Source organism: Linepithema humile, chromosome 1 (genome assembly GCF_040581485.1).
Source record: "Linepithema humile isolate Giens D197 chromosome 1, Lhum_UNIL_v1.0, whole genome shotgun sequence".
Taxonomy (NCBI): Eukaryota; Metazoa; Arthropoda; class Insecta; order Hymenoptera; family Formicidae; genus Linepithema; species Linepithema humile.
Genome location: NC_090128.1, coordinates 43,231,476 through 43,253,268, shown reverse-complemented (window position 1 = coordinate 43,253,268; position 21,793 = coordinate 43,231,476). Strand labels below are relative to the sequence as shown.

The 21,793-nt window shown below is 36.4% G+C and overlaps 1 protein-coding gene across 5 annotated transcripts in view; it reads right to left on the bottom strand.

The window, feature by feature from the left end:
- Positions 1-21,793, bottom strand: part of LOC105675848 (cell adhesion molecule Dscam2-like) — a 145,637-nt gene that overhangs the window by 35,715 nt on the left and 88,129 nt on the right. For all 5 annotated transcript variants that reach the window (XM_067347810.1, XM_067347808.1, XM_067347812.1 and 2 more), the window contains 3 exons: positions 20,923-21,072; positions 8,002-8,327; positions 76-325 (listed from right to left, as the gene is read on the bottom strand). In XM_067347810.1, the coding sequence (XP_067203911.1) occupies positions 76-325; positions 8,002-8,327; positions 20,923-21,072 (726 nt within the window). The remainder of the gene's footprint in view (positions 1-75; positions 326-8,001; positions 8,328-20,922; positions 21,073-21,793) is intronic.

The window sequence follows — 21,793 nt, the reverse complement described above, 5'->3', positions numbered from 1 at the left end:
CTATCTTTTAGCAAGAACAAATTGCAGGTGAACAAGAAGGTAAGTGCGTAGAAAGTGCAAATCGAGCAAACTTACCTCCCAAACGTAATTCGGCCGTCGCCTGCACCATCTCATAGTCGTTCTTGGCGAAGCATTGATACATTCCTTTGTCATCCCTCACGATAGAAGATATGCGCAATGTCGAGCCATCGTTACCCGTAATTTTGCTTCTACCCGAAGATCCTTCCCGCATAGGAAGACCGTCCTTTGCCCACGAGATCACCGGATGTGGCTTACCGGTGATGGAGCATTGAAACTCCGCATCCTTTCCTAGGTCCACAGTCACCTGAAATCCACAAGAAATACACACACACATACAGACAGTAATATTGTATTATAGTATCGCATGACGGAATGTAATATAATATTTGCCAATATTCTGTGGTGCAACAGAGATACGATATTCGAGATGTAATATAATATTCGCAAATGTTCTTTGTGCTATGTGTAATACTATATATAATGCATGTATATAATATATACATTCCATTTATGTGTAACGTATGTACATTACAATATGTATAATATTATAAATAAAATTTAAATTATGTTATATTAATTTTCCTATGTAATATCGCGATTTGTAAATTAGCTTTCAGTTTGCAAATATTAATTTTCAGTTTGCCAACAATTGATGTAACAAGTATTCTAAAGCGAAAAGAAATAAGTTTTGATCATCAATTGATTATGTATATAATTGGATGACAAGATGTGAATGTAATTTCTCAATGCGGATTCGCGAGTCTTTAGTTACAACGAAATATAATGTGCACGTGCCGATGAGCATAGTACGAGTACGTAGTCGTCGTACACTGATTTAGAAATTGGATGAACACGCTCGTACAATTAACCCAAGTAGCCTGATGGAATTTCCAATTCCGCATTCGAGAAACTAATTTAATCATTCGCCCTTTGATCGTCGCGTTCCTCTTTCTAAAAATGTATCAGTGTAATTAAGATGCAAATTAATGAAAAATCTAACTAATTTAACAGCTAACTTAAGCAAAGCACACAAATCTCGTTTTCAATTTAGAACTAGTATAGCAATAAAATTGAATGTATTATTATTCGAAACTTTTCATTAAATTTTATTATATTCTTTTCATATAGTTATAATTATTATTATGAGATAAAATATGAAACCTAAAAAATAATGAAAAGCAAGTTCACTATTGAACTCTCTTCGGTACAAATTCCAATAATTACTAAAGTCAGAAATAAAACTGTATCAAATATTTGATAAATGTAAAAATTTTTTTCAACGATGAACCGAAACGTTTACGAATTTATTATACACTGTTAAATAAAACACAATTGATTGATAAGCACGAACAACATTGCAAGGCTTCTTACCCATTTTATATTTCATTGCTTTTAACTCACAGTTTTTGATTATATTATTGTTAAAAAATAACTTTTTATGTGTTGCGCCCGTACTATTTTGCCGCTGATGCTGTGTGTGTTACAGCTAACGGACCGATCGATAATATCGATCGGTCATTAGAGAGTTGAAGCCAAATGGCATTTATTAATAATCTTTCTTATATTCGTTGTCAAGACAACGAATATTGATTAGCAGTTTAAAGGGTCTCTATGACAGTTATAAACAAACTGTTATATGTCAGATCTTTGATAGCTGTTTGCTCGGGCGGACGTTTATGACAGCTCCGATTTTAGTATTGTATTCCCGGTTACTAATTATTGAGTTCTGTGTTATTTATTAAAGTGTTCTCTTTTATAAAAAGTGTTCATTTATTTGTGCGAACTGCGCGACGCGTTTCGGAAACGTAACATTTTTAACATTTAAAAAAAATATAATATGCTTTGAAAGATATTCAGTTCTCTTCGTTCCCTTTGTATATATTTACTATTATATCAAACTATGTATTAAAATCTCATAGGTAATCACATTAGTCGCAACAGCAATAATCTATCTTAAGTCTATCTTAATCATTATATCCTTAATGGACGTCTTCAGGGCACGTAGATGAGACTGTGCGCATTTAGACAAGAGCGTGCGCCTGAAATTTGCGGAATAATATAGGACGATCCATTAAATCAGCCTTCCGCGGAATTTCCATATCCATCTTGCACTTAGCGCTGATCGAACGCAGAAGAGATCCTTTGATCTGAATCGATCTTGCGCATTATTAAGGATGCTCGTTTATCTCGAGGGAGGCAGGTAAACCAAGGAGAAGAGGCATGGACAGTGCATTTCGATTATGCGGTAGGCACGCTCGAGTGCGCGCAATACGTATGCATGCAGCTGGGTTATAGTTGCATTGTGTACTCGTTGTAGCATCGCAGCTGCGAATTCCGCAACCACTATCGTTCCTCGGCCAAGAATTCGCGAGCGAAGAACATCTTCAATCATTCAGCCGACTTCTCGAATTTCGATAAGCATAAAGTATCTTTGCAATAAATAAACTGGAAAACTGAGAGAATCGATTGTTTATCGAAACATCTGTATACATTTCTTCTTAATTATTCACACATTCGTCTTCAATGTTTATTGATGATGTTAGAATAAAACGAATTAAATACAAGCGTGCGTATGCACATTAATCTGGACGATTTCTGCCTATGAAAAGGTACAGCAATCACGCGATAGAGAAATTACTTTTGTTCGTTAAATCGACCGCAGCCGTTAAATATCATTAAGAGGATCACGCCTCGCTGGCGAAACGTCTTTGTTCTGATATACTAAGGGAAAACTTTCTTTCGAATGCTTGCTGCGACTTTTAAATATCCTTTGATACGGCCTTCATCCTCAATAGAACGCGCGCGCGAAGGGTTCCCGGAAAAAAGAAAAAAAAAAAAAAACTACGATCGTGAGGCTTTCTTTAAAGATGCTTGAAGAGGGATTCATAAAACGCAAGCTAAGACGATGGTTCCCATCTTTCTTTTCCTCTTGCGCCAGGATTTCTTTGTGGCCACCATCTTTACGGTCCGTGCGTAACTATATTTACGACACGCGGAAACATCTTGTTTCAGTGTAACAATAAATGCATACACACACGACGTACACGCATTTTTCTTTGAGATACGCGTCGCGCAGTCGTTATGCGCTTTTTAAAAAAAAACTTGGAACAAATAAAAAGGATTATTAAATGAAGACGGAGCTGCATTCAATTTATTTTCTAACAAGTTTCTTGTATAACACAAAGAAAATTTATATAATGACTTATGTTAAAGTATAGGATCAAATAAAAATTTATAGTCAGAGTTTTATTTTTTATTTAAATGAATGTTCCTATTAATTCTTCTACAAAACAACTAAAAAAAATAATTTCTCATTAAAATGTGCTTGCTATATACTATAATTTAAATATAAAAAAAAAATTGCAAAAATTTTTCAATATATTTTCGTTTAATATTTCATAATTTAAATGTCGAAATTTGTTCGGCCACTTGAATGTGCAAGTTTCGAAATCACATGTTCAATTAATCGGTCCCGAGCGAAATGTCGAACGGCAGAAATAACTTGACAGTGTCCTGGGATTTGTTGGAAAGCCTACGATTATTAACTCGGCCAGAGCTCCGCCGGAAGCTGCGCCGTGCACGACAAAAAGCTGCGATTTCCGCCAATAAAGCACGAAGGGAGTTTGACGCGCTAATGGAACGAAATTGCGGGGGCGAAAGGCAGCTGACATATACGGAGTGTCCTAGATTCATTGCCGCCTTTTATCTGCGAGTTCCTTGACAAATCTGGCATCAAATTTTTTTGAACGGGATCTATGGTTAATATTATGTAACAAATCTTAAATTCTTAAATATTAAATTTTACAAATGTCGGAAATTGAAAGGAATTATTATTTATTATTTAATGTAACCTAATTTTAAAAAATTCTTAATTTTATATAATTATACAGATAATTCTACAATTTAATAATTATTTAGGTTATTCATATATATAATTATTTCAATGTTCTGACATGTAGCGTCAGCCAATGAAATATTGATGAAAAAGGGATTCAAAATTGATCAAAACCTGTAAATGATACCCATTCAAACAGGACACCCCGTATACACAAGAGAATCCGTCTGGTATAAGCGTTCCTTCGTTGATGACCGCAAAAGTTATACGGAAGGCTTCCGGCGAATGAATGGTATTTCACCGTTTCCACCGCTCCCTTCGACTCCCCCTTCCGATCTTTCTGTCGCTCTCCTACGATGGCATCCAGCAGCCCTCGTCACCACGGACCATTTACCAATACCCATTCGCTCTTCTTTTATATATATATGCCCGAGCTGTCCGCTCCAGATGGAAGAATACCAACCACTTTCTCGCGTTTTCCGTCGGACAGCGACACTTTACTGACATTTTCTACCCCTTCTCTCTCTCTCTCTCTCTCTCTCTCTCTCTCTCTCTCTCTCTCTCTCTCTTTCCATCTCTTCTCTTCCGTTTTGCAACGAGGCGACAATCGAACCTGGAACGTAGTCGACTTTTCAGGGTAGGTACGCCGGTTCGAGCGATTCGTCTCGGAAAAGCGAGACAGCGGCTGTGATCCATCAGCTGGTAATTGACAGTGAAATAGTTTGTGCGCGTGAGAAACATTTATTGCACACTGGTTTCCGTGCGCGCGCGCGCGCGCTTTGATATCTCGGTCTGTGTGTTATCGGTCGCAACCACTTCGCTCGTCGATAATCCGCCCGTGAAACGCGAGTGACGTGCCCATAGAAGTCGAAACGTAGCATTGAAGTAAATTATTTCATTGAAGAATAGTAATTTTTTCATGATATAATGTGCGCCCCGGATCACATCGAGATCAGATAAAAATATACAAAATGATACTATTGATTTCAATTAAAGCTTCCTAAATGTAAAATCAGAAAATACGAAACTAAACGTAATAAGAGACTTATCTTAATAAAAAATATGCATATAACGTTTAGTAATAAAAGCTCTAAAAATGTATAATAAAACTGAACGGAAATAAAGAATTCCCACTTTTCCTAACACATAAACGAGTGTAAAAAAATTTTGCAAGTAATTTCGCGAATAGAATTTCTCGCAGACAGCGACGGTCGTTTCCGAAAGTTGGTGACGATTATATGAAACTCTCAAGGCAAGAGAGTGGGCAATCGCAGAACGACGATAACGAAGTTAGACAATTTCTGGGCGAAAGATAATTTGACCTGACGGAATAAGTCCGGGACAACTTCAAGATTCATCGCGCTCATGGATGATCCTCACCCCGCAGCTTTGCAGGGCATCACGGCCGAACAACCGCGCTTCCGGATTCTTGTCTGCACCGTTGTTTACCGTATTCGCGCGATCCTTGATTATCTACGTCACTGAGAATTAGTTACTTGCCGTTGGAGTCGGTTCGAATTTATTCAGAGATGCCTCGTACGTCTCGACTCGTGTTCATCGAGCTAAGAGAAGAGAGAGGAGCGAGAGGAAGAGATAGAGAGAGAGGAAGAGAGGGTTATAGAAACTCTTGACGGCTTAACATAATCACGAGGCAACGAACCGTCATTCTGCGCGGTGGAGCACAATGACGGAGGTAGCTTACACATCTGCAAGCGGCAGAATCGAGTATTCTCGTAGCAATGATACGAGCAAAGGAATCGCAAGTGAAATAACATGGAAACTTTTAACGATAGGGCATAGATCATGCGCCAGAATTCCAGGATCTTAATTTTATTGAAGAATTTTTTCATCAATTTCTAATAAATTTTCCTTTAATAAAGAAATATTGAAACATTAATTATTTCTGGTGAGTAAGAAGTTAATAATGTACTTAATAATTTGCTTTATTTTAAGTAGATATAATTTTTCCAGAATATATAAATTTGAGACCTAAAAACCGATTGTTTTTAATTATCGAGATATTTATGTAATGGTAAATCAGAAAATTCCAGTGTATAATGTAGCTTAATTTTAAAAATAATTTTTAAGCTAAGGAAAGAATACGAGTATACATTCTTTTAAAAACGACTGGTGGATCGGATTTTCAAGTCTGTTAAAATAAAAGCAGTATTGTAAGCGGCAAGATAAGTGCTAGCAGTGCCGTTCAGTGGAACTTGTTACATTTTCCAGAATAAATACCGATTTACTCCGTAAATGCCATCGTCAATGCCGCGGAAAAGCGTGAAAATTTCGAAGTAAAAATAAATTTCGCGTAATCTTACCGAATGGCGAGTAAGTAAAATGCAAATCCTGACCGTGCCTGGGAAACTGGAGACGACTGTTGCCCGATCGAGGCTGGATCGAAGGCTGAGGAAAAAGCGGACAATAGAAACGCTCGAGTCATTTGCAACGGCGTATTGAAAAAGTACTGCTACTTCGGATAGATTGGGCAAACGGGAGTCGAGCCGAACGAAAAAGATTATCGATATCGTCAGGAAACCTCGTCCAGAGATTCTTACGATTTAATCCTTTCAAAGGAAAGTCACTTGTAGAGTTACGAGCGATGACAGCCGAACGAAGATTGTCGCTTATTTACTTCCCGACAAAGATTTTGAATAAAAGAGAGAAGCGGATCTTCTAAAGAAACCGATAAAATTACTTCGTCGAGTTTAAGACTCCAACGAGATAAAACGGATTTTATTTATGAGGCTCGAAAGAAAGTGTATAGCGATAATTTCTTTTGCTTTTATCTGCTTCACAGTCTAACATAATTCATTTCCGAGCATGCGATAAAAGTTTATTTTAGATAAAAGTCAAAATGATAAATAGTCACTGCAAACACAGATTGTACAAAAACATTGATTTAAATAACATAAAATAATTTTTTTCCCAGATGTGGCCCAAACGCAATGTTGTAATACAGTGCAAACAAAAGGAAAAGAAAGGAAAATAGAAAATCACATTTGTTTGTGAAACTCAGCAAAGAGGAAATCCATGTAAACCGACGAAGACGCAAGATGGATGGAGGAACTGTGTTATAACGTTGATGTTCGACCCAATTATCCAGGGATTGTCCAAAGTCCACTATCTCATTCCAAGCAACAGAATGAACTTAGATTTAACTTTACTCAAATCGAAATAGCTAGTGATATTCTATGGCGATTATACTGAACAAAGATGCGCACTGTAACAATCGAAACTGAGATTCGAACATTATTTAGGAAAGCAAAGCTCAAGTAATATTCCGCTCTCGCGATTACTGCATAGCATTTCACACTTTTGAATATGGGAACTAATTGAATTGCATGTTGATATAAACTATAATTTAATATGTGTCAATTTAAATTATAATTTATGCTTTACTGTATAATTATGCATTTAAAGAGAAACGAAGTAAAATCTATTTATAGATTTAGAAATCTCTGTGATTGCTATAAAGCAGACCGAGCAATATTTTCGCTGTTAAATCAGCCAATCTATATGTTCGATTTGAGCCAGTGAAAGCCCTGCCAAAACTTTTTCTCGCCTCGACTCGCCATAACTCCTCCCGTCAATTTATATTGTGTGTAAAATCTGTTTTAAGCTTATTTGATGTTGTATGATTTCATCAATTTCCAAACATTTCCGACATTTTGAGTTATGATAAAGTCAAACTTAAAATATAAGTTTGACTTTATCATAGCTCAAAATGTCGAAAATGTTTTGAAATAAAAATAAAACATAAGTTTAGCTTTATTGTCTATTATATTTAAAATAAAAAATATTTGAAAAATAGAAAAATATTACCTTAAAAATATATTTTTAGAATTATAAAATTAAATTATTTCCAGCATTTTTAAAAGACAAAAACTAATAAAATCTTATAAATTTTAGATTTTGTCATAATTAAATTATTAATTAACTTTTTAATTAGATTGTCTCTTTAAATTTGGATGTTGAAGGTGGCATGAAGCGCGATTCGATATATTGAAAGAAAAAACAAAACGAAAGAGGAAGAAGAAACACGTGAATAGAAATGTGAACTGGGTCGTCCGTAAACGCCGGAAAACTCGTTTCAGCATCATCGTTTCGATAGAAAAGGAGAAAAAAAAGAGCGGGATACGAACCTGTTGAGGCGCCAGATGGATGGAAAGGCTGCTTATGATGGAGACTTCCAGTTCGACTCGCTCGGAACCGGCGGTATTGTTCGCATGGCAGACATATCTGCCAGCGTCTTCGACTCGAGCGGATTGCAGCACTAGCACGCCGGCACGCGCGTGTATCCTCTCTGAGTTGAAGACCATCGTCGTTCCCGACACGGATTCGCGGAACCAGAGATACGTAGGTGGCGGAATACCTTGCGAAATACACGACAGTACGATTGTCTCGCCGGTGCGAATCGCTGCGGGGTTCACCCGCTCGTTGAAGCGCGGCGGCGACGGATTGCGGTGTTCTGAAACAGAGAAGAAACTTGAATGTAGGAAAATTTAATTTTCATAATGTAACAAGTTTAATCCTTCGAAGTTACTCTAGCTGATTCTTAGTCTGAATATATTGTACATCAATATATACAACTCCTTTTAGTCATCTTCAGTTGTTATACGCTTTTTTACTATATTATTTCTCTTTAACATGCGCATTCAGAAACTCATAAGATTGTCCAATATTTCGTTTAAAAGCTTCGTTCATAAAATAATGTTTAGATATATTTCGATTATAATGAGTACTGTTTTGATAATAATTTAACATTAAAACATTAACATTAACTTAATATACGATATTTAAATATATTTAAATCAAAAAGAGGCATACGCGCATTAAACTAATTTATAGATATGCATGGTTATATTAATAATGCAATAAAATTTCAGAAATATCCGATTATCGGCTGTGTTCATTATTAATGTATGTTAACCAATGCGTGTATTTGCGTAACAAAATTCAACGCATGCAAATTATTGTTGCCTCGTGCATTGTTGCATAAGCATTAAATTATTAGTCAATAAATGTACTTGTAACGCGTTTCCATATCTCGATATCTCAGAAGAATGATATTTGAAAAGGCGTCTTTCTCGCTGATTTTGGTCTAGACGATCTCTGCGGGATATTTTTAGATAGCTACACGTGCCTCCCCAGGAAGTCGTTAAGAAAGAAATCTCCGCGGAGTTGGCCAAGCAGATAAAGATCCCGCTTTAACTTCTTAATGTACATAACGTAAAAATCGCGGAACATTGTCTTTCACTTTGACGCAAAACTTTGCTAAAAACTTAAAATCTGATATTTTTTGTCATTTTAATATTATTTTTGCACGCTGGCAATTTTGATAGGTCGGAGATTCTTTTTATATATTACGCTATATATTTATATGTTTACGTAATATTTTACAACATTTATTTAAGCAATAAAATTTTATTTTAATAAAAGTGTAAAATTTATATTATTAGAATTAACAAAACGAGCAAAACAATTTTATAATTGAAACATCATCATGTGCCAAGATCACTTGCTTTTTCCTTTGATTATAATTTCATCTTCAATTATTATAAGCGCAATTTAATAAACTCGAAATACGATTGTCAATATTCCAAAATCTAGTACAGTCTGCGAAAATAGGAAGAGAGACATCGGATAAATATAAATCCCCATTTCACGTGGCAACAGCATGCGCGCGTCGTATTCAGCGAAATCCGCGTGTAAATTTCAAAGCGCGCACTTTTATCGCGGCTAATAGAATCAATAAACCGAGCTCTGTCACATCGATGAAAACGTCGGAAACAATTCTATTCGGCCTCAGAGGGGTCGAACGGGCTAGAATTTACCGACGTCCCAAACGAGAAACGGCAACAACAACGACGACGACGACGACGACGACGACGACAACGACGACGATAGCGATGAGGTCGACGACGAAACGAGTGTCCAATTTCTCGACCTCCTCGCGAGAACACGGGAGGAGGTTGGCAAGTGGTATAGCTCACTGAACAACGGGCATTTTATCTCTCTTTTGTAACGATTAAGCATACCCCCCCGCTTTCGATGATGGTGTTTGTTGCTGGACCAGTCTTGAACAGCGCGACACCGTGGCCTTTTACGGCCGCGCTATTTTATAATGGCGCTTTGTCTGGTCGGCGTTATTATTGTAATTTAAGCTGATGGCGTATTGATCGTCGCGGTATTTCTATCTTGCTCCCGCTTTTGCTCTCGCAATTCATCTCACTCGATCTTACACCCTCTGCCTTTCTCTCTCTTTCTCTCTCTCTCTCTCTCTCTCTCTCTCTCTCTTTCTTTCTCTGCCTCTCGTCCTCTTTAGTGCATACACCCTCTCCAATCCGACGTCCTCTTCTCTTTCATACTACTCTCTCGCTCTTTCTCCTCTCTCTCTCTGCCTCTCTCTCTCTCTCTCTCTCTCTCTCTCTCGTCCTCTCTATAGCACTGTGCAATTCCAGTTGCCATATTGCAGCACACGCCATCGCCACCACACCCTTGTTCATATCCGCGTTCGGTGCACCGTCGTCTCGTGTGCATATGCACGTCGAAAAGTTTTTACGCCATTTACATCTCGACTTACGCCCCGACATCAACGTCGTCGTCACTGTCGCCAACGTTGTCGTCGCCGTTGTCGCTCCAGTAAATAAAAAAAATATGACCTCGAGGCGCACTATTGCGAGTGTCGTGAGTGCATTTTGCTGCACGCAACGTTAGCAAAAATTTACCAACAAATCCTCGAAAATGCAACGAGTGAAAACAGAATATTTTTCTCGTTATAGTATGCTAATCTTGCATAGAAAGATTTAAGAACATTTGGATACTAAAATAAAAGTTACAATTCTGAAATAACTGATTAACATTTTAATGTTTTACCTACTAAAACGTGTTTTTGATCCTCACTTTATATGTATTCACAAGAGTGAAGATTGTGGAAACTAAATTAATGTAATCGATATATAATAATCGATAGAAAAATAATATGCAACCTTCTTATTATTAAAAATCTCAATACTTATCTGCAAAGATATGCATGTTTTGTGCAACAATACTATAATATGATATTTTTGAAAATATCTGGTAACCTGATAACTCTTGAAATTAAATAAAAAAAATTCTAATAATAATTTATCAATAATGCTATATCAGGAAAAATTCAATTTTTAAGTCTTAACTACAGCTAATAAGTAGAACTTGATTTTCTTTGAAAGATAAGAAATGACAGATACTATTGAGCTTATTTTGATATTGGCATTTTTCTGGCATAATAAAAATAAAAGAGAAAAATAAATATTTTAAAAAATAATTTGTTCAAAGAGAACTTGATATATATCGACAGATTCCCGAAAATAGCTGTCTACATTTCCAGAATTACAAATACACATTTTGATATATACGCCATATGTGTGATAATATACGTCAATTTTAAAGATACATATTATTCAAACATTTTAAAGAATTCACACATTTTTGAAATATATTCTATAACCATAAAATAAAACAATATTTAAAAAATCTATTTTTTATTATAAATATTAAAAATATTATAACATTTTAATTGTAGCACATGATTTATGTACTCATTTACTTTTAAATATTAAATTTGCTAAAATTAAAGTCGATATTATTATATATACATATATTGATTTTCAAGATAAAAAATTGAAATTTTTACTATATGAATAGCTTTGACCGTTAGATAACGTTGTGAATGTTTTTGAAAAATGACAAGTAAAAAAATAAAATTTTTTAATTAACATATCCCATATTTTCCATGTAACAGGAAGTTAAAAAAACATTTCTGGCATACATGACGCGTTGTTGCACCGCACCAGTTGATGCATACGTCACGCCAAAAATTTTTCATTGTATCAGGTGTTTGTGCCTTACGCTTTAATGTCAATGTTTCCTTTGATTGAGAACAAAAAAGTTACTACCGCGACACAATTTCGCAATTTAAAAAAAATGGATTTTATAACAAATACATCACTAAAGTTCATCAACGGATTTCGATTAAAATGACATACTTGTGCACACTCGCCATATATCCGCGCACATATATGTTCAAAGAAAATATTGTCAAATCATGCAGAATTTTAACAGCAGCACATAAAGATTTTTGGGATTAAAAAAACCGTTTAAAAAATTTATTAATCAAAATTAAAAAATTAAATTGCAAAAATGACAATAATACTTATTAAACTTTCCCTTTTCTTTATTATTTACTCTTGAAATAATATCTCTATTTTTTAATATATAGATGTAGTGCAACACCTCATACAAATTTTTGAGAATTCTTTGAAAACAGACGCAATTCATAATCTTATATATTTAAACAACAAAATATGTGTGCCAAAATAATGTGAGAAAGCAGAAATTCTGAAACTTCTTTAAACTTCAGATAAAGTATCTGAAATAATTTATCGCTCCAAATGCCATTTCGTAGGTTAAACTGCCGCGACAGCGCATTCAAACAAATATTTTAGTATTCTTCAAGTCGTTATTTGGACCGTCTATTGATTATGCAACGCGGAACTAAACTCCGTGCTCTTTCTCAATCGGGAGAGAAGATTGCGCCTGCTCTTCGACCGGGAGATGAAAGAGCGGGGTGAAAAAGAGACGCAGAGAGTATGGAAAGCGCGCAGAAACCGCAGAACAGCTAGTATGGCCCGTACTATCTCGTAGCACGCGATGTCCAATTAAGCCTCTCGAGCCGGTGACTCCAATTAAGAGTCTATTAAATATACACCCAACGCGCGTGTATCGCCGTCAAAGCGAAATTCAAATGACGCTGGTCGCCCTTTTCGCCCCACTCGTCGCGCACGCGAGCAAGCGCACGTTCGTGTATTTGCCCCGAACAAACGACTTCGCCGTAATAAAGTTGACGCTAATTAACCGTACGGGGTCTCTTATCGCGCATTACGGAACGTACTTGCCACTCCGTCGCGCCTTTTCCGCGGTCGCTTTAAGCGTGTACCCTTCGCCAATCGCCGCCGATTTTATTTATGGTTAACCGACGGTTTTCCCTCCTCGCCACTTTAAGAGTGAAAACCGCGCGAGTTTGACTGTGTAAATTTTATTCTAAAGGATAAATCAATTAATTTTGAGGAGAAAATATGGGGATTTCTCTATAAAATTTGGCGTTGCGAATGATACAAAACTTTATAACCAGAAAGTCAGTTAAATTGGCAAAGCGTTAGATGATACTTGGGTAAAATTAGAAAGCACTAAAGAAAGTCAAACGATATTTCAAATCCGTATATTAGAGAAATTCCGGTTTAAGGCGAGTTTAATCATTTATGCAGATAAGGGACACTCACGGAATTAATTGCGCATGCATTATCGGTAACCATATTACGCCACCAAAGTCCCGGCTGCAGTTGATGGTACGCATATATAATTTAATGTCATCCGCTGATTGCTTCGGAATTCAGGTCACGATGCGATATCTATCGCGTGCAATTTGCGCCCAAAAGTATACAGCTCGCCGTGCGATGTTGCGCGAGATAATAATAATGGTGTTTCATATCGCAAAACAAGAGTCGGTCAAGTTAGTCGGCATTGCAACCGAGGTCATTTTCACTTACTAAATTAAATAAAAATATTTTGCTAAATTTAATTATTATTTAGAATAACCACACTTTTCATATGTTATTATCTCCTAAATAAGAATGAATAAATAAGAATTAAATTTAACATTTATTAAGCTTTAATAAAAAAAATCATTCCAATAAAAAAATACACTGTGGATTTCAATTTCAATAATTCTTACAAACTGTTCAAAAAGATCTTTCTGAAAACCTGATAAAATATTACTCGCGTTAAACTCTCCAATTGTTGGTTTCACAATATTTTTTTGACGTTTGCCTTTTTCAACACATATTTGCAGTTAAATTACTGTTCTATCAAAAATTTATAAATAGCGCGAGAATGTCATCTCGTTCAAAATTCGTATGACTGAACGCCGACAAAATCATATTACATGTTACGTGACACATATAAATAATTTTACGAAAGTCAGTTTAAGTGATGATTTATCGGCAGTGTTTTCAATTTCCTTCGCGAGAATTTAGCGAATTTTTTACGTAAAAATAAACAAATAATTTTAATCACTGGTTTGCGGCGAAGGAAATAATATGCCACTCGTTACTTAGTCGATTAAATTAATATCTTTACTCTGCGATTCGTTAGCCGCAGTAGTACGCATGATAGCGCTCTATCTTTGTATTAAATTGAGCTTGGTCACCGGACGGTCACTCGACAATTCATTTCTAGACGTATATTACGCGGTACAGCCTGGAACGAATATCTTGCCTTGATGCAAAAAGAGAAACTTAATTATGACTAGCCCTGCGGCGCCATTGTACAACACACGATATGGAGCATCGCGAGACCGTTACGCTAAAACCGATATAATTTAACATGCACTGCTCAAAACTTATTTCGTTAATATAGAATGTTTTATCCGTAACAATTCTGCGAGAAAGAATCCACTCTATATCTTTCGTACAAAATTAAGCAAAACAAAGTTATTACGTTTTACGTTTACCTCGAATTACATTACATAAATGTATAAATGTATGTAATGTAAAAATGTACAAATAAACAAATTCAAATGTAATATTTTGTGTCTATAAAAGTAACAAAGTAAAATAAGAGAACATAAATTAAAAATTAATCGAATGTACCTATATATAGTGTAATACTAGTTAAATGTATTATACATACAAGCATACATATACATATATATATATGTGTGTGTGTGTGTACGTATGTGTATTAAATATTGAATTTGATAAGTCAGAATTATATCTGCTATTTTCACTAGCGAATAAGTCGTCGTCGTGTTGTTTGCGAAAATAATTGTCGCCGTTTATGGAGTTTGCTCACGCGTACTTCGCTCTTCAGCATCGCGCACAGCGTTGTATTTTCGAGCGTTCCTGCCTCTCGCTGTTTGCATTGAATTATGCCGGCTTTACGCCGGCGTCGCACGCGCGTATGTAATACACGAAAGTAAATACGAAAAGAAAAGACGGAATACGTAAGCTCGTTCGCGCGCGCGCGCGCGCGCACAGCGTTTCTCCCTCGCCTTCGAATCCCGCACGATCTTGCCAATGCGTTTAAATGAGCGACGGGCACATGGAAGCGAGTGCTGGATGTTACCGGAGGTTGATATCTTTCCTTAATTCAGCATAAATCGTTCCTCGCAAACTTTTTCCTCTGACTACGCTTCTCGACGGTCATAGAGTTACGCAATATATATATATACTATACATATGGTGTAGAAATATAAGATGTAACAAGAAAAAAATGAAGGAAGAAAAAGTAAGGAAATAAGAAAGTGTTTTTCTTCTTTACGTACTGTAATGCTGCAATGTGTACCTGTAGTAATAAATAACTAAATACAGATATATAAATGCACTAAAAAAATATAACGAATAAAATGCAAGTGTTGAGAAATACGGAAAGATAATTTATATCAACAAAATATAATTTAAAAATATTGTAAATAAACACTCGTACAATTGTAGTCACTATAATTAACTAACAAAAAACTATACAAGCTGTCGCTGAGCAAAAAAAAAAAGAAAATATAATCTTGTTGTATCCAGTATATAAATAAAACTTATTCGTGATTGTAAATTTGATTGAATTTTATAGATAAATAAGTATGACGTAAGTAAAAAAGTTGATGAAAATCAGGTTTGCACGGCAGTAGTTCAAAACTTCTACTTAAGATTCGATGGCAGAACTGTAGTACACTGACATGGTAGTGCAGAGGGCAGAAATTTCTACAACTACACCGTTAGAAACTACTACTTCGGCATATCATCATGGAAATCTACCGAAGATAGTGAGACAGGCGGTGGGGGTGGTATTGGCGGTCCGATAAGGGTGCGGTGCTATGATAGCTGCATTGTTTCTTGCCGATGTTGCTGCACACAGACGCGCCTGCATCGGCGGCACTGTGGATTGCACTTAGCGTTTTCGCCGAGTTTCTTCTGCCATCTCTGCCAATAAAGCGACCTCCGCGTTCGGTCCTTCTCATCGTCGTCTCTTTATCCTTCCGCTTCTTCATTCCCGTTGCCGTTGACCGGCCAGAAGCCGCGGTGGTCCAATGAAAACTCACCTCCCGACTTGTTTCGCGGATTGTTTCTGCGAGTTCCGCGAGGGAAATGAGGGATAAGGGAGGGAGGGGGAAACGAGATAAATTTTCAAATGCGTTTCCGCGAGGAAACGATAGGTAAAGGCAAGGCACGCGATGCAAAAGCGACGCTTTCGATTCATCACGTTTCAAGAGCAACATCGGCAGAATTTAATATCCAGCAACGAAAGTTTAATTAGCTGGAAGTTAGGAAGTCGCGACTCGGCAGAATTCACGCTGACAGACAGACAGACGAATGGACGCCAAAGTAAAGCGATACCTCGTTTTACAACGCGATGGGTGTAAAAAGAGGGTAGGGCGCTCAAGAAGCATCATCATTGTAAAACATAATGAAGATTTCTCCCAATGGCGCTTAACTTGGCCGGATTATATGCGGATTTGAAGAGAAAAATTTAATTAAAACTTCAAGAAGATATTTTCAGGCGTTTGAACGTAAAACAGTTTGCAAAAATGAGATGCAACATGCTTTAAACAAAATAAATAAAGGCTTCTCTGGTATTTAATCAATATAGTAAAAAAGTTACGATAAAAGCCGAAACGCAGTTGATAGTACGTAATATTCTTTAATATACTTGGAAATTAATTTAAAATTTTGTAAATTACATGATAATTTTTTGGTCTACGTTTGATTTTAGCGGAAATGTCGATCTCTAACTTGAGATACGTAATTATTATTTCTATTTATTAAATTATGCAATTAATAATTAAATACTTCAAATTAAAAATTGACATTGTATCTATATTAACAATTCAAATATGGATAAAAAATTATCATGCAATATCTAACACTTCGGATTGACTTATCTAATGTTAGATAACATTTTAATAAATATTTTAATTAAGTTAAACTTCATTAAATTACATAATTATGCGTATTATAGAATTGCGTATGTGATTAGATAATTGCTAGCTAGATTCGCTTTAAATATGTAAATTATACGTGATTAATTATTAATATCAGTGAGACAATTATCGCAATTGCTTTAAAGTTTGTTATATGTTACACGCAATATTGGGATAGTCAAAAGAATATAGCAATATACAAACAAAAAATATTACAAGTTTGAAAGCGTACTGGGATTACCAATGCTCCAGTTGACAGCCTAGTTTTAACACGCTAATTGCCGAGTGCAGTCAACCGAAACTAGCTGGAGCGATATTTGTGTCAAAGCGACAATTTATCTAAAATTTGCAAGCAATTGCAATCGCAAAGCAAAATTGTAAACGGCAAAATAGACCTCATAACTAACTATATCGAACTGCGTGCGTTGAACAAAATTGCATTATAAGAAAAATTATTACATTTTAAATTTCCGATATACAGTGTTTCCAGTTGTTTTGAGACGTGAATCAACAATCAATGAATTAAAATATAATACAAAAATTAATTGATATTATTTTCAATTATCAAGTTCTAACTTAATCTTAAAAAACACATAAAACATTTTACTTTATCTTCTTTATTTTTTTCTTGCATGCTGCATATATTTTCTGTATGTATTACGACACGCAAGATATGATAAATTTCTGATCCTCCTCTTCAAATCAAACTTTCAACATTAAAAGTCACATGGAACTTATGTTTCAGAAGCTTGTCGTCTGTTCGCAACGCGCTTATTTGGCTCGCAAAATTTTTCAGAATATTCCGCGCAGAGAGCCGGGTCGTAAATAAAAGGGAATCGCGCAAGTTTCACGTACCCGGCGGCGGGTTGTTCGGTACCGCAATGTGAATTGCACTCGGGATTTTGGCTGGTGTCTCCAAGCTCGAGTTGGAGGAAAGCGTCGATCCGACAACGCGGCGCACAGCTTAACCAAGTTCTCTCTTGCTCTCTTTCTCTTTCTCTCTCTCTCTCTCTTTCTCTCCCTTTCCCTTTCTCTGCTCACAAGCAAAAAGGCACCTATGAGAGAACGAGATCACCTCGACGGCGAAAGCGGCGAAGATGCTAAACTCACCGGGAACTATTTGGCCGTCGAACTAATTTAACGCTCGGTTTAACAGGGGCGCCCGACCTGTCCTCGACTTGTTCCACTGCAATGCGAATCGCTACTATAAAGGAGCCACCGACTATCTCGATATGACTCTCGCTCTATCTCGCCGGCGAACTTTCGACGGAGGTCGAACCCGGCACTGTCATGTCGATAGTTAGGTACCTTCCGGTGCGCTTTCTTCGTTACGAAATCGTACGCTTCGTCTGCCTTAACGAGAATTCGTCGTAAATTTAACTTTTAGTGCTTTTCGGAATTCTGGCAATCCTCGCGATGCGTTCGACGGAAAAAAGTTTGGTATGGTCTGCCGATTTGGAGTTTTCATCTGAAAGCCGAACTGTGAGAATCGTTGGAAAAATTCCAACAATCTTAATTAATGTGTGTCCGAATGCCAAATTCATTTTTTTTTCGCTTTTAAGAGGCTTTTAAGAATCACGTTCAATTTGATGTTACATATTCTTCTTGGTGACAAATTATCTTGTTAACTAAAAATCTTGTAACAAAATTCTATTTCTAATTTCTTACATTGCGAAACACTGAGTTAGCAACAATAAACGAGAAAATTAAAGTTTTAAAATACTTTTTAACTTTCTAAACCTTCCGAAAAATAAGTTTTAAATAGATTCTAAATACTCAATTATTTCTTGTAAGTACGCGAACAAACATGTTCTCAAATTTTTTCGTGTGCAGATTTTTCTTCAGAAACGAAAGTAAATATTTCCGAGCTTGGATCACTGTGGCGAAAAAGACAAGCAGCTACTAGACATTATAAAATATGGGATGTTGGCAAAGACTGGATATTAAATTCCATCCATCCGTTTGGCAAACAATCATCTCGCAAATATTCTCGGATGTCTCTGTGGACCAACTTTTCTCCACGATAAAAACGGTGACGCTTAAAAGCAAGGTAAGCTTGAAAATCGTAAAGAGATATCGAGATATCGTATCGCACGATCGACGATGCATTAAACGATGCTTTGCACGTGGCTTTGAAAATTTTAGCTCTAAATGGTCCACAATTCGCACAGCTGCACCCGGCTTTTTTTAATGGATGCTACCATCTCGCCTAAAAGGCCGCGCCTCCCTAAAATGCGGCGGCAAAGTGTTATAACTCCAACGTGTCGCTGGCGCGAAAGGCGGGAAGGCGGAGAGGGGGTGGGGGGAGCGTGGCGAAAGGTCGCGAAAAATACGAGGGGCGGATAATGGCGGCATAGGTGATAGCAAAAAGAAGTAAGAGAACACTAAAACGCGAAAACAAGGCAACTGACTCAACAAAGCTGCGCTGAGGCTTTTTTGGTGCGGTCGCGTCCATCGATTTGTCACCAATTTTTCATCAGTCGCGTATATGCGTTCACGAAATTATTTGTTGCAGAGCATACATTAGACGCGTTATTAATTTTGGAACAGTAGATGAATTAACTGGAATATAAACAGTGGACACCTGATAATAAATATTTCGTAATAAGTGTTGGATCTTTTATCTTTAGAATTTTTTGCAACTTTGTACTTGCGATGCCTCTCAACTTTCTAAACGCACAAAGGTTAATTTAATAGCAAGTGATGTCGCGATAGAAAGCGAACAATATGTTCGTATAATGCTCCATCTCTTCGTCTTATCGGTTTCAGCGCGGGTGACCGAAATAGACAAGACGGTGCACTCTCATCATTAGCCTTCCATTGTTCCGGAGTCTCATGCACGTTCGACCTATTTTATGCCTTATCAGTCAGCATCTCCCCGGCGCGTTGAATGAAGTGCGCGGAACTACCGAATTCTCGCGACAAGATCGTCCGCACGCTGAGCGAAACTACCGAGTTTGTTGCGACTAGATCGTCAGACGCCCTTTGTGCCACTTCCTCGAGCAATTTCTATTAGCACAACAGAAGAAACTATAAAAAGAAACTGTAACTATTTTTTTTTTTTAATATGAGCAATAACGATTCCGTTCTATTGCGAATTAGATAATTATATTAATGCAAAATATTTTACATATATCTGTATAATAGAATATTAAAATTAGCGGAAAATATATTTGCACAATCGTCGCGAATCTGTTTGTGTTCGACATCACAATCGGCGATTGCCGTTGTTCCTTCAAACACCGAGCATATTCTCGACGATGTCGGTGCATTTGGCTTAACGGTTCGGCAGAAATATCGTCGGACATTTCGACCATTAGCATTTCGGACACTCATGATTTATTCATAAAGAAAGTGCCACGTGCAGCGATGGAGGCGGTTGCCGTTGGAAGCAGAAGAGGAGGTGCGGGATACGCGCAACAATGCATCATAATTCGCTATGCAAAGGGGCACGCGCGAGAGAACCTTGTATAAACGCTCGTGTTTAAGTAGATGCATAAAATACGAGAATATCCCGTAGCTGGTCATCCCCGAGAAATGCTGCGGATGAACAGCCGCTCACGTATGAGATAGATCGCAATTATACCGCTGGAGTTTCACTTCGAACGTAACGTGAAACGTAACAAGCATAAGGGATTAGCCGGATCTAAGAGGCCGCTGCGAGAATATTTACGTGTGGACTGTGAGCGTGTCGCGAGAAATGTAAGTACGTTGATTCGTATTCCTTTAGTATTCCATTCCAATTTTAAGACAACAAATAAATAAAATTAAAATGTTTCGCTTATTGTATTAAAAAATTTTTGGTATCAAAAATGCTAAATTACAAAAGGTGAGTTCTTTTAACAAATTATTCGGTAAATGCTACGATTGCGACACAACATGTTAATAACTATATCATTAACGTTTTGCTATTATTTAGAAAATCTTTTATATTTTTAACTCTTTTTCCTTTGTGGTATTGCCGGGGTTTCTATGATATCGAGATCATTTGCGGATTTCCAGGTTTTCACTTGAAGGAGCCTGACTGACGGACATACAACCTACGAGAACTTACCAGTAACTACTAGTCTGGCGTACGATGAACTTTCCACAGTGTCACCGGTGATGTGGTGCACAGTGCGGCATCGGTAGGTCGAGTGGGCATCGGCGGAAGTCACGGAGAAGATGAGTAGTTCTCCAGTGGGCAGCATATGGTATTTCCCGCCTGTGGGCAGAAGTAGCAATAATGTTAACAATAATGTACAATAAAGAGATCAAATATTCAAATCATTTTGTAATATTCAGGAATTTAAATAAAGATTCAGGAATTTAAATAAAGACAATCGGTAATTATTTTATTGGAAATAAGATAATTAATAATATTTAATATATTGTTACATATTATGGTTTCGTTTATCGATTTCGCCCATACATTATTGTATCAATTCATATGTTATATATTATTATAGATTTATATCGATTATGTACTAAAAATTACAAGAAAGCGCTATCAGTTACTATACGCTTCAGTTCGTTCTCTTCTGAATCGTGTTCTCAACGAAACAAATACGTATATAATTGCATTAAAAAATAAATCTTTATAAATTGTGAATAATTATTATTCTTTCTAATCCGATCCTATCAGATTAAAGAATCTATAATAAATGCAATAAAAGATTTGTATTAAATAGATGTAGATAAGTATTAAAGAGATGAAATAGAATTGTATAAAATGTAACATAATATATGTATGGTAATACCATATAACTGACTTCAAAGTGCAATTGTATATTTACTTTTTCTACATTTAATTTCAATAATTAAATTATAAACTATATTTAATTTTATTATTATAACACTATTGAAATGAAGTAATGTGTACATTAAATGCTTTTAAAAAATTTATTTGATAAAAACACAATTAGCTTTCGTGATTCTTGGAAAAA